Source organism: Eublepharis macularius, chromosome 2 (genome assembly GCF_028583425.1).
Source record: "Eublepharis macularius isolate TG4126 chromosome 2, MPM_Emac_v1.0, whole genome shotgun sequence".
Classification (NCBI taxonomy): Eukaryota; Metazoa; Chordata; class Lepidosauria; order Squamata; family Eublepharidae; genus Eublepharis; species Eublepharis macularius.
In genome coordinates this window covers 224,130,396-224,142,756 of record NC_072791.1, presented here as the reverse complement: position 1 = coordinate 224,142,756, position 12,361 = coordinate 224,130,396, and the positions used below count along the sequence as shown (strand labels likewise).

The 12,361-nt window shown below is 45.2% G+C and overlaps 1 protein-coding gene across 1 annotated transcript in view; it reads right to left on the bottom strand.

Annotated features, from left to right (window-relative positions):
- Positions 1–1,659: 1,659 nt before the first annotated feature.
- The window catches only part of HIBCH (3-hydroxyisobutyryl-CoA hydrolase), a 92,129-nt gene continuing 81,427 nt past the window's right edge, over positions 1,660–12,361 (bottom strand). Inside the window, exons 12-14 of the mRNA XM_054972973.1 lie at positions 10,327–10,446; positions 9,148–9,181; positions 1,660–2,442 (exon numbers count right to left, since the gene is read on the bottom strand). Coding sequence (XP_054828948.1) covers positions 2,324–2,442; positions 9,148–9,181; positions 10,327–10,446 — 273 coding nt within the window. The 3' untranslated portion in view covers positions 1,660–2,323. The remainder of the gene's footprint in view (positions 2,443–9,147; positions 9,182–10,326; positions 10,447–12,361) is intronic.

Genomic DNA, 12,361 nt, shown 5'->3' with positions numbered 1-12,361 from the left:
AGGGAAGTGCCTTTCTCCTTGTTCTCCTGGACTGCTCTGTGGCTTTAGATGCCATCAGCTGTGAGATCCCTCTGGAGGAGCTGGCTGTTGGGGAAGGGGCGTGCTTTGATCGTTTTGCTCCTACCTGGCTGGATACTTTCAGAAGATGCTGCTGTGAGCGGGGGGGAGTGCTGGTTCCCCCAGGTTTATAGCATAGGGGTGCTGCTGGATCCTGGCTTAGAGTGGCAGGCTCAGGTGTGTGCTTGGAACAGAGCTCATTTTATCAGCTTTTGCTGATATACAACTATGGCTTTCTTTGAAAGGTGTTAGGCCTCAGTGATCCATGCTCTAATCTCATCCCGTTTAGACTACTGTGAGGCACTTTTCATGGGGCTGCCTGGAAGTGTGGAAATTTCAGGTAGTTAATGTTGTGGCCGTCTAACTGCAGGACATGGGACACAGGGATTTTATCACGCCTGTGCTGAAATATCTATGACGCCTGCCTCTTTGTTATCGGGCACAATTCCAAGTACTCATTGTTACCTTCAGGATCTTAAGGAACAGAGTCTCTAAATGGTCACCACCTCCTGTACTGTTCAGGTAGCTTGCTAAGCAAGAGCCGTATCTCAAGAACTACATCTGTTGCCCCTGCCCAAGTGAGGCATGTAGTGGTTAGAACTGGGCCCTTCGTGGGGGTTCCCTGCATGTGGCATTCCCCTCCCCTTGAAGATCAAACGCTGCCCACACTACTAGCTTCTCGATGCGAAACTAGAATGGTTTTGGTCCATCCAGGCTTTTAACTGAGTTTTATCTCCCTGCCCTTTTCTTTCCCTGCTTGTATTTCTCTGTTTTTATGCGGATTTCATACTGCTACAGTTTAAGTGGTCACTGTTCAAAAACAGAGATGCTTGGTTTCACTGCTGCTCAATGGTAGAGTATCTGCTTTGCCGACAAGATCATCCCAGGTAAAATCTCCAGTTAAAAAGATTCAGTTGTCCATGATGTGAAAGATCTTTGCCTGAAACTCTGAACAGCCACTTCCAGGGCAGCTTCATTTCTAAAATGCATTCGATTGTTTTATTTTATGGTGTTAGTCATCCTTGGTAGGTTCTGGACCAAGCAAGATATAAATCTTTTAAGCAGGTAAAATCTGAAAAAAATGCTTTGTGACCAAACGATCAAATTTCATTCCGTGTTTGATCTAAGGTAAAGACTGCAAAATGAGTAATATTTGCTATTTGCATACAAGGAGAAAGTTTGGACAAGCTGTTAAGCACTTACTGCAGTTGTAGAAATATGAATGAGGTCTCAAGCTAAAGACGAGGATCAAATGCTAGGAGCACTTTCTTGGGAGTAAGCCTTGTTGAATAAAATGGGAGTTACTTCTGAGGTTACCTGCTTAAGATTGTTCCCCAAGCGTGAACGGTATGTCTACGTGGTGAGGTTGAATGGGAAAGGAAACAGGCACAAAGCAAGTATCACAAAACCAGGATCGCAAGTGGTTGGACTGCAAATCAGCACTCTGCTGGTTCGACTCCCACTACTACCATGAACTCTGCAGTCTCTCCTCTTGGCCCCAGCTGTGTTGCGGGGATAATAATAATACTGACTTTGTTTGTCGCTTTGCATGGGACACTAATCTGTCCAGAAGAGTGGTATGTAAGTGCAGTTAAAATTGAATTATTTTCAATGTGTATTTTTATAGATCCAGATCCAACAGTAGACAGCTTAGGCATTTCCCACCCCTTTTCTCTCTCATATAAACCCCTCTAAGGTGGTGCCTTCTATGACACCTATCATTCTCTTTTTAAAGCCATTTTTCCTTTTAGAGTTTTAAAAATTTGCACATAGTTGAACCTGTTAATTTATACAGTTAATCGACTTTGTTTTCAGCAAGTGACACCCCTATGGGAAAAATACCACCACATTTTTTAATGGATTTGAAATTTATCACTCTGCAAATCAGCTCCTGGTGCATTGAAGAAGTCAGAGCTGACCTTATCAGGCCCACCACTCCCTTTGGCTCTTCTTTACGACATGGTTCACCTCCTGTACAGACTATCTAGTTTAATCTACTAAACAATATCTGGATTTTTATATATGCAATCTTAATTTTACGTGGAAAAGTACAAGAGCACAAATTCAGCTGATGACAGCACCGTCCTGGTTCTCTAAAAGGCCAAGCTTTGTCTTCAGAAATGCAAATCCTCTTGCTTATGTAATACTAGTAAGCATCTACCACTCAATGCAGGTTATGCCTTTCAAAGCCGAATCTGTGAACATTCCTTCTTTGTGTTAAAGGAAACTGGAATTAATACAGAATTAGGCTGGCCTTAGTCCAATTCTATTGTAACTTGAGATCTCCGCTTCCAAGACACTTGAAACATGAGTCCAAAAATTCATCTGTTACTTCTTCTAAGGTAGCTGGCTTCCACTTTGGAGACTGGTCTTTGTCAATGATCACTGCCAAAAAGGGGGGGAAAATAGTAATTATTTTTTACAGCCAAGAGGCCTTTGCTGACAGAAATATCAGGAGTAGCTGATTACTTATTCTCTCTGCTGACTGTACTGGAAGACTAAGCTCTGTTGCAGTACAGGCAGCGCAGCTCGTTCTGTCTGTTCTTCTTCTACAGAACAGAATCAAAAAGAGTCCAGTAGCACCTTTAAGACTAACCAATTTTATTGTAGCATAAGCTTTCAAGAATCACAGTTCTCTTCGTCAGATGCATGATACAGAGACAGTCTCTGTATCATGCATGTGACGAAGAGAACTGTGATTCTCGAAAGCTTATGCTACAATGAAATTGGTTAGTCTTAAAGGTGCTACTGGACTCTTTTTGATTTTGCTACCACAGACTAACACGGCTAACTCCTCTGCATACAGAACAGAATGCCATTCAAAGGGAAAGTAAATATTTGCGTTCTCAATTTCTGCTACTAATGGCACATAATTAAACCTTAAGTGTTAAGCATTTGTTTTAATGGTCTGCACTCCATATAATGAACTTGTTTTTTAGTGAAATCCTAAGCAGTTACTCTAGTCTAAGCTCACTGAAATCAATGGGCTTAGACTGGAGTAACTGCTTAGGATTTCACTGTTTGTATCCGTGCTACCTACCAAATCCACCATGACTGCTGAATATCTGCCGTTCAAAGTGGCCCTCCATATTACCACAAAATTCCCCCCTTTATCTCAAAACCTCATTCATATTAAGTATTTGCTTTTGCAAACTTACTATAACCTTGTGAGCTTTAGTTTCCTCCATCCTAGAGCCCATCCCTCTAAGACCCTAGCCGATTGCCCATCAAACCAGATTACAAAGAAATTTTAGTTATGCCTCTTCTCCCCCCAAATGTTACCACTCGCAAAATCTCTGGGAAAGGTCCTTTTACATTCTGCTGCTAGAAAAGGTCACAGTTCTGATGTACAGCAGGATGCGGGGTAAGAGGAATCAGATGTCCAAGAAGATGGGAGAAGAACAAGATCCCATTCCCCCAAGTACACAATACATATAAAGGGATAGGGACTTTACTCCTATTGCTGTAAGTATGATGGACTATAAACTCCACTACTGTTGCTATTATGCTATAAGTATGATCCTACTGAGTAGTCCCTACAGTATTTAATATGTCAATCTTAGAATTGCTTGGGCTCTGTTTCAGCATTTCTTCAGCTCTGTTGGATTTCTGCTGGTTTTAAATCTTTGCACATTTGCATGTATATACCCTATTACATGTTTATTAAAATGTCTTTGAAACTGACTACTGACTTACACTGTGCAATCCACCTCGAGTCTCAGTGAGAAAGGTAGATAATAAACAACAAACAAATAAACGACAGTATATTATGGGGGAGGGATGGTGACATGGTACAACCTGATCTCGGAAGCTAAGCAGGGTTAGTACCTGGTTGAGAAGCCACCCAAGAAGACCCTGCAGAGGAAAGCGATGGCAAAGCACCTCTGCTCCTCACTTGCCTCAAAAGCCCCTTGCTGGGGGGTCTATAAGTCCGTTGCGACTTGATGGCACAGACGTACGAATATATTGCATTCATCTACCTTTAACATTACTGAGGCACTACCCACACATTTTATTTGTTTATGCCTCACCTTTCTCCCCAATGGGGACCCAAAGCAGCTTACATCATTTCCTCTCCTCCATTTTTTCCTCACAACCCTGTGAGGTTGTATTGTGTTCAGTTTGGGGCACTGCCGGGACTTTTCTTCAGCTGGAACGCGGTGGAACGGAGTTCCGGAACCTCTTGAAAATGGTCACATGGCCGGTGGTCCTGCCCCCTGATCTCCAGACAGAGGGGAGTTCAGATTGCCCTCCGTGCCGCTCGGCGGCACGGAGGGCAATCTGAACTCCCCTCTGTCTGGAGATCAGGGGGCGGGGCCACCGGCCATGTGACCATTTTTGCCAAGGGCGATTTAAGCTTTAAAAAACTCCCCCCTTGTTCCAGCTGACCTAAAGTGACATCACTGTGCGGTCCTGAGTTTCACCACCTCTTTTCCCAGAAAAAAAGCCCTGGGCAACACAATTTAAGAAGGATAAAGATAAGCTTTGTCCCGAGGGCAAAGATGATGGTGAGGGGTCTGGAGACCAAGTCCTATGAGGAAAGGTTGAAGGAGCTTGGTATGTTTAGCTTGAAAAAGAGACAACTGAGAAGTGCTATGATAACCATCTTCAAGTACTTGAAGGGTTGTCATATAGAGGATGGCACGGAGTTGTTTTCCCGCTGCCCCAGAAGGTCAGACCAGAACCAACGGGTTGAAATTAAATCAAAAGAGTGTTCAGCTAAACATTAGGAAGAACTTCCTGACAGAGTGGTTCTTCAGTGGAACAGGCTTCCTCGGGAGGTGGTGAGCTCTCCTTCTTTGGAGGCCTTTAAGCAGAGCCTAGATGGCCATCTGACAGCAATGCTGATTCTGTGAGCCTGGGCAGATCATGAGAGGGAGGGCAGGAAGGGTTACATCAGTGCTTAATTCTTGTGGCCTTCTTACATGCCCAGGATAAGGCTGATTGCCACTTTGGAGTCAGGAAGCAATTTCCCAAGGCCAGTATGGCTAGGGATCCTGACAGTGTTTTGCCATCTTCTGGGCAAAGGGTCACTGGGTGTGTGTGTGGGGGGGGGGAGGTAGTTGGGAGTTTCCTGCCTTGTACAGGGGATTGGGACTAGATGATCCTAGAGGTCCCTTCCAACCCTACGATTCTGTGATTCTAGGTAGGTCGGGCAGAGTGTATGTGACTGGCCCAAGGTCACCCAGCAAATGTCCATGGCAGAGCGAGGAATCAAACCAGGGTCGCCCAGATCCTAATCCAACCCTCTAGCCACTGCACCACACTGGCTCCTTCACAGACTGAGTTTTCACCTTTGTGGCAATTGCTCCCCTGCTCGGTCCCAAGAGATAGAAGAGACGGATGAACGTAGGAGCAGCAGTGCCTACTTGTGTACGGACATGGTAACAGGATGAAGAAGAGGGCATGGAGATGAGGGAGAGAAGAGTTACTAGCTAGGTAACCTCCCATGTGAATAAGGTGGGTAAAACCAGGTTGGAAATGATATTGTCCTAGAAGGTCAATTTTCAACACCACATTCAACCCCCGTTTTGTCTTACTCAGCCTTTTCCTCTGAAGAATCAAGGTACTTAAATAGGAAATGGATTACCTATAACTGCTGCCCACCCTGGAGGTTTATTTCTCAATCAGCACTTCATGTAGCTAGATAGATTGGTGTGATGATTAATCTGGTTGTGCGCTCTGACTCCTAGGGCGTTTCAATAACCGTGCTTGTTCCCAGTGATTATTACAATTATTGGTGTTTCTCTCGGCCCTGGCTGAAGGCTCCTGCTTCCTTAAAGATTTCTCTTAACTCTGCTTGTCTTCTTGTGTTTTTTAATAGCATTCTTTTCAGCAAGTAACTTTAACAAGAGCTTTCTCCCTGCCACAGACAGTGTGTTTCACCAGTAGGCTTTTCGGCAGCTCTTCGAAGATGAACCCCTCTCCCCGTTCAAAAACCCACTCAGTGCAGGCGGGCTAAGATTTCACACTAAGATTTCACGCCAAACTCGCGCGAGAAAACACGATATTTCGCATTTTCCCCGTCGCGATCCGGAACATGGCGGCATGCAGCGCCTTCAGGTTAGTCGTCTGGAATCGGCCTAGGTGGGGAATCGCATTTTCCGATGCAGAAAGACTTCTTGTTCACGGAAAAGCCAGAATGTCACAAGGAAAAGTTCTAGGCTAGTTGTCTTTTTGCTGTGCTAGTTATCCACTCGGAGAGGTTTTGTTTAACATTCCACTCTCTGAAGTCTGAAACAGTCCAGTCCTGACAGGGTTACAGGATATGTGTGTGTCTGTGTGTGTGCATGCACATCAACTCTCAGCCGAGTCAATATCCTAGTTTTACAGACGCTACCAAAGCATCGGCAGTCACAGTCCTGTACAGTGCAGACCAGGTCGGGTGGGATTGTGCCTCCAGTCGCTCTTCTGGGATAACCCTCCCTTCCCTCAAGCTCAGATTCGTTTACAAGACCCAGTTCCTTCCTTCCTCCCACTGATAACAGAACATGTAAACATCTGTATAAACAGTTCTGCTAGAGGCTGATTAACTGATCCAATAATAGTGACAATACAAGCAATAAATATTATTGCTGTAAGCAGCTGGGGATGTGTCATGGCGGGCACTGAGGCTTCAGAGTTCCTAACTAGCTGTTGTGATCCATGAATATTCTAGTTGCCCTGCGGCTTCCTGATGATGTAAATGAGATCTAGCCCGAATTCACGCCGAACCCCGTTATACTTGAACTGCATGCTCTAGCAGTCCAATGGAATGACCCCGTCCCGTTATGCAAATAAGATTCCAAGGAATCTGACGGCTGTTCATGAACAGCTCAAACCAAAGTCACTGAGATGTCTGTTATGGAAATCATCTAGGAGAGCCCAGATTATTCCGCCTCTAAATACTTCCATTCTGCTGCAAACCAGTGTGTCGTTAAGTCCTAAGCGCAAATTAAGGTTTGCTTCACCCTCATGTGTATGTGGAACTGTTGTTTTACTTTGGGCTGGCTGCTTCTTTTTCTTGGTTTTTAGTTTTATTGTTGGTGTTACTTTATCTTTGCTGTTACTCACCCTGGATCTTCCCCTGCTGGGATTAGGGTATGTGTATAAATTTTAAATAAATATATTATGCCACAAAGCAACAACATAATCATTCAGGTCCATGGGTGAGTTTATTTGGGTGCGTACTGACTCTGGCTTTGCATCACTGCCTGTCTGGTATAGTGGTTAAGAGCAGCGGGACTCTAACCTGGAGAACCAGGTTTGATTCCTCACTCCTCCGCTGTAAGCAGTCGGCCTGGCCTCCGCCATTTTAATAACCATTTTAATATGGTTGCTTGTGATGATAAAAATATCACCAGGCCTCTGGATTTAAAATGGCCGTTGTATTGCCACCAGAGAGCCTCCAACAGTTGCTGAGTACCACCCAGGAGAACACGGCATGCATGGATGGAATGCCGCATAGGAATGCAGAGTGATTAAGAGGTGATTGGATTTGCAGTCCCACCAGCCCCATAGGTGTCCAGTGCAACAAAGGTCTCGCAGAGTCATCCCCACTTAACACATTCCTCTCCCTTCTTCCATGATGAGATCTCCTGTCCTTGAATGAGGAGCTAATCAAATGACATTCATAAGTATATACAGTTGTTCCTGGGAAAGTACAGTCCCCACCTAAATCCATCAACTTAGCTCTGGTGGACTTCATCAGCAAACTATCCCTTTTGTGCAGCGCTAGAACATATTTTGCATTTGCTTTCACACACCCTGGTAGCTACCAATCAAGGCGATTAAACCTTTTGTCAAACCCAGGAACTGATCGTTGGAGCCTTTGTTCTAATGGCTAGGTGGCCTCTTCTACCTCAGGGCACATTTTACCTATAAAGGTAGAGCCCTGGCCCCATTCAAATCGTGCATGCTTCCTGGCTGCTCCCTTAGGGTCACTTCCCTAAGCCTCTCTCTCACCGTACATGCTTCCGGATCCACAAGTGCTGTTCCCTTGAGGTTTACCCAAGCCTCTTGCTCTCCTAGCCAAGGATGCTGGCGTTTGAAGCAACTCTCTTCTCCCACGGACTGGAACCCACCCACCACTTCAGGATAGGTAGATATATTTGCTCCCTCTCTCTGTATTCCCAAATTCTGACTAAGCTTCCTAGGACTCTGTGTGTGTGTAATTATTTTTACCCCGTAATTGCGAGTGTACGTGCATGTCATTTTGTTCTTAATAAAAGTTATTGTTGGACTTTAAGAACCAGCCTCGTTTGCTCTTTTGGGAAGGGACCTGGTAGAAATTGGTGATAGATCCCTGCGGTTGCCGGCCTCTTGCATAGCCATTCTCTTTGCTTGCTAATTCCCCCACAAATCATTTTATTGGAAGAAGACCAGTTCCGGTAACACCGCTTGTAGCCAGCTGGGTGGCCTTGGGTCAGTCACAGCTCTTTCAGCGCTCTCTCAGCCCCACCCACCTCACAGGGTGATTGTTGTGGGGATAACAACACACTTTGTAAACTGCTCTGAGTGGGTGTTAAGTTGACCTGAAGGGCAGTATATAAATCTGATGTTATTAATGTTCTTATTTACAAATGCAGATGATTCCTTCTTAGTAATGGCTTCTTTATGATGTTCCTGTTTTTGGGCTTTTTCTTTTCCATAAAACAAAATCCCTTTCCAATAAATGTCAAGTAAAGTAAAATCCAGGTGCCACCTAAGATTGTGCCTGGCAACATCCGGCACGTGGATTGATGCGGAAGCCAGGAAAGTGGCTGCCACCTTCTACGTGTCTCCCAGATCTTACAAAGGATTTTGCACACTTGCCAGAATGACGGATAGTTACGATCGACACCCAGTGGTCTGCTACTGCTCTCTTAATGGCGACAAAAAGCATCGAGTTGATGACAGCAATCCCAATCCTAACTTGAAATGGCCTCTCTGGCCTGTACCTTACCTGCTCGATAGAAAAGAGCAAGAGTCCAGTAGCACCTATAAGACTAACAACATTTGTGGTAGGGTGTGATTTTTTTGTGTGACTCAGGAAAGCTCACATCCTACCACAAATTTTGTTAGTCTTACAGATAAACTAACATGGCTACTTATCTTGATCTATATCCTTACCTGCTCGGACACCTTCGTAGAAGTCATGGCCTCTCTGGAAGATAAAAAAAAAAAGTATGTGATAATATGGCAATTTAAGAGTTATTACTCTTCCTATGTTTAGTTCAAGTGAAGTAATACCATTTCCCTCGAAATTGGTGTTCACCCAAAGCAGGGCTTTTTTTCTGGGAAAAGAGGTGGTGGAACTCAGTGGTTTGCCCTTGGAGAAAATGGTCACATGGCTGGTGGCCCCGCCCCCTGATCTCCAGGCAGAGGGGAGTGTAGAGGGCAATATGAACTCCCCTCTGTCTGGAGATCAGGGGGCGGGGCCACCAGCCATGTGACCATTTTCAAGAGGTTCCGGAACTCCGTTCCACTGTGTTCCTGCTGAAAGCCCTGACCCCAAGTATTCAGGTTTTTATGATTATGCTTGGCAGTCCTGGGCCAGACTAGCTCCTCAGCTCGCTTCACGCTTGTCCTTCTGTCTCACCCTTCATCCTAGTACACAGAAGATGCTGCTTTGACACAGCTTGGTGGCCCTGGTGTGCCTTTGGGTGTATTTTTAGCTGGCTGAATGCCAAACAGCTTCTGGAAGAACGTGGTGGGAATCCAGCAGTAAAGCCACAACCTGTGTCCTTGTGTTTGTTATAAATGCAATTATTTTACATTAAGGAATGGAACATTAGTGGTAACTAATATAACCTTACTAAAGATTTTGTAGCAGGCACTGGTGTTACATGCTTTCTAGGTTTCCTTTTTGGAACCCCACTGCTAACATCTCCTTTTGAGAGAGAAAGAAGTGTGCCATTTTCCAGGGCTTAACTCTCTCTCTCTCTCTCTCCTCTTCCCGGAAAACTATTCTACAGAATATGCCTTAGAATTCCCTTAGATGTTTCCGCCCCCTTCACTTTCCGTGGCGCCCTGGGAAACAGCTGGATTGGAGAATGCCCCCCTTGAGCTGTCTCTTCCACAGAAGCAAAAGCCGAGTGCTTTCCTGCATGAGATCTAAAACTAACATCATTTGGCTCTGTACATAGGAACATCACGTCTCATCAGACTCTGGGCACAAACACAAACCAGAGATGCTCCAGATACCATTCTGAAGCAGCAAGACTGACGGCCACCCTGTGAGCTTTAACTGCCAGCCTGATACATCTATTGCACACGGGTCAGAAAGCACCAGTCGGACCGCTGTCTTACCATGCACGCTTGGCTCAGCCTGAACTCCATGGCGAGAACTCCCTGCAGGCTCAAGGAAGCCCCTTCTTGAAGCTGCCTGAGGGTCATCTTTAGAGACGTTGGGGACATTTTAGCAATTGTCTGTGGAGCAAATCAAACATTTCCCATTTGAATCTCACATTTCATAAGATCACAAAGATCTCCAGGAAACCGAAAACACCCCAGGTCCCATATTCTATGTGGGGTTTCAAACAGCAAAGGGAAAATAAAAGCAGGTTAGAGCGCACTGCTCCTGTTCAAAGCAACCGGAAGAATAAATCCAAACGATCATTCTGTTCATTAAAAGAGCAAGATTTGAGTCCAGTAGCACCTTAAAGAAGAATTTCAGCAGGCAAGTTTTTGAAAGTCAAGCTCCTTTCATCAGAGAGCTTTGACGCTCAGAGCCAAGCTACAAGTGACGCCTGACACAGGTTGGACACTTGTCAGCTTCCCTCATGTTTTGATGGGAAATGTAGGCGTCCTGGTCTTGCAGCTGTAATGGAGAGCCAAGCTGTAAAACCAGGATGCCTACATTTCCCATCAAAACTTGAGGGAAGCTGACAAGTGTCCAACCTGTGTCAGGCATCACTTGTAGCTTGGCTCTTATAAGCTTATACCCTGGAAATCTTTAAGGGACTACTGAACTCGAATTTTGCCACCCAGATCATAGGAATTTAAGAGGTGTGTTGAATCAGTGATTCGAGATAGGGAGGAGTCTTTCCCATTAATATCAGTGGACTAATCATGTGATTCAGGCCATCCTAAGGAAAATGGGCCAACTTAGATTAATGTTTCTGTATACACCTACTTTCCAGTGTTGCAGTTTCCATTTTACTCTCTCTCTCTCTCTCTCTCACTCACTCTCTTGCTCTCTCTCTCTCTCTCAACATAAAAAAACAAACAAGGAAGGACACCATTTAATGGATCAAGAATAGTCTTATTTTAAATAACGACTCTCTGACTCTCTATTCATTACAAAGATCCGCATTCTTTGTTCTTCCCCCTGTCCCAAGGCAAAAACTAGCACTTCTAAGGCACAACCATCAATAAGGTAAAGCTGAAGAAGTCATGCTGGGTGGACAATTCCCCGAGACTGACAATGCCGATGCTCAGGTGCCGAGACCACTTCTGAAGGTTCTTCTTCCTATTGCATTTCCACCTAGTCTAGGTACTAGGAGATGAACTAGATCTCAGTCTGTGATACTCTGAAAAACATTTTGAAGCTGTGCACCTGCTGGTGAGTTAGCAACTGCAATAACCGAAGGGGACATTTCGGAAAATTAATCGGCAACCCGAGTTCCTGCAAGCAACTGATCGGTCACGATCTCTCTCTGTGCCACCTGACTAGGATGTCATCCCAGTTGAAATGAAAGTGCCCTGAAGGCATATGGGGCTTACTGAGACCACTAAGCCAGTAGGGTTGAGGTTATGCCAAAGGTGAGGGTTGATTATCCATACCGTTGGCCATTCTAGGCAAAGCAGAGCCACTATGGTGTAGCGGTTGAAGGGGTGGGCTAAGGTCTGGGAGACCCAGGTTCAAATCCTTCCTTGCCAGGAAGCTTACTGGGTGACCTGGGGCCAGCCACTCTCCCTCACCTTAACCTACTCATGTGATTTTTGTGAAGGGAAAATGAAAAAGGGGCGGGGGAGAGATCCATGCACGATTCCTTCAGCACCCTGGAGGAAAGGCAGGATTAAAAACGCAGGACAGAAAACTACTTCTGTAGTATGGAAGAATCAGAACGTGAAAGGATATATTCTGATTCCAACACCACACTTGTCAAAACAGTAAAACTAAGAATACAAATATCTTATCACCACAGATAGGATTTCTGGGATACCTGAGAAAACCGACAGACCGGCGCCATTTGGCTCCGGCGCTTTTGTGATGGAAGGCCTCCTGCTGCCGCTGCTGCCGCTGCTTTGGGATATTCTGCACCAACCCAAGTTTCCAAACAGTTCATTTACTCCATTCATTCTTTCTCCCCAAGGGGAAACCCAAAGCGCCGTACATCGT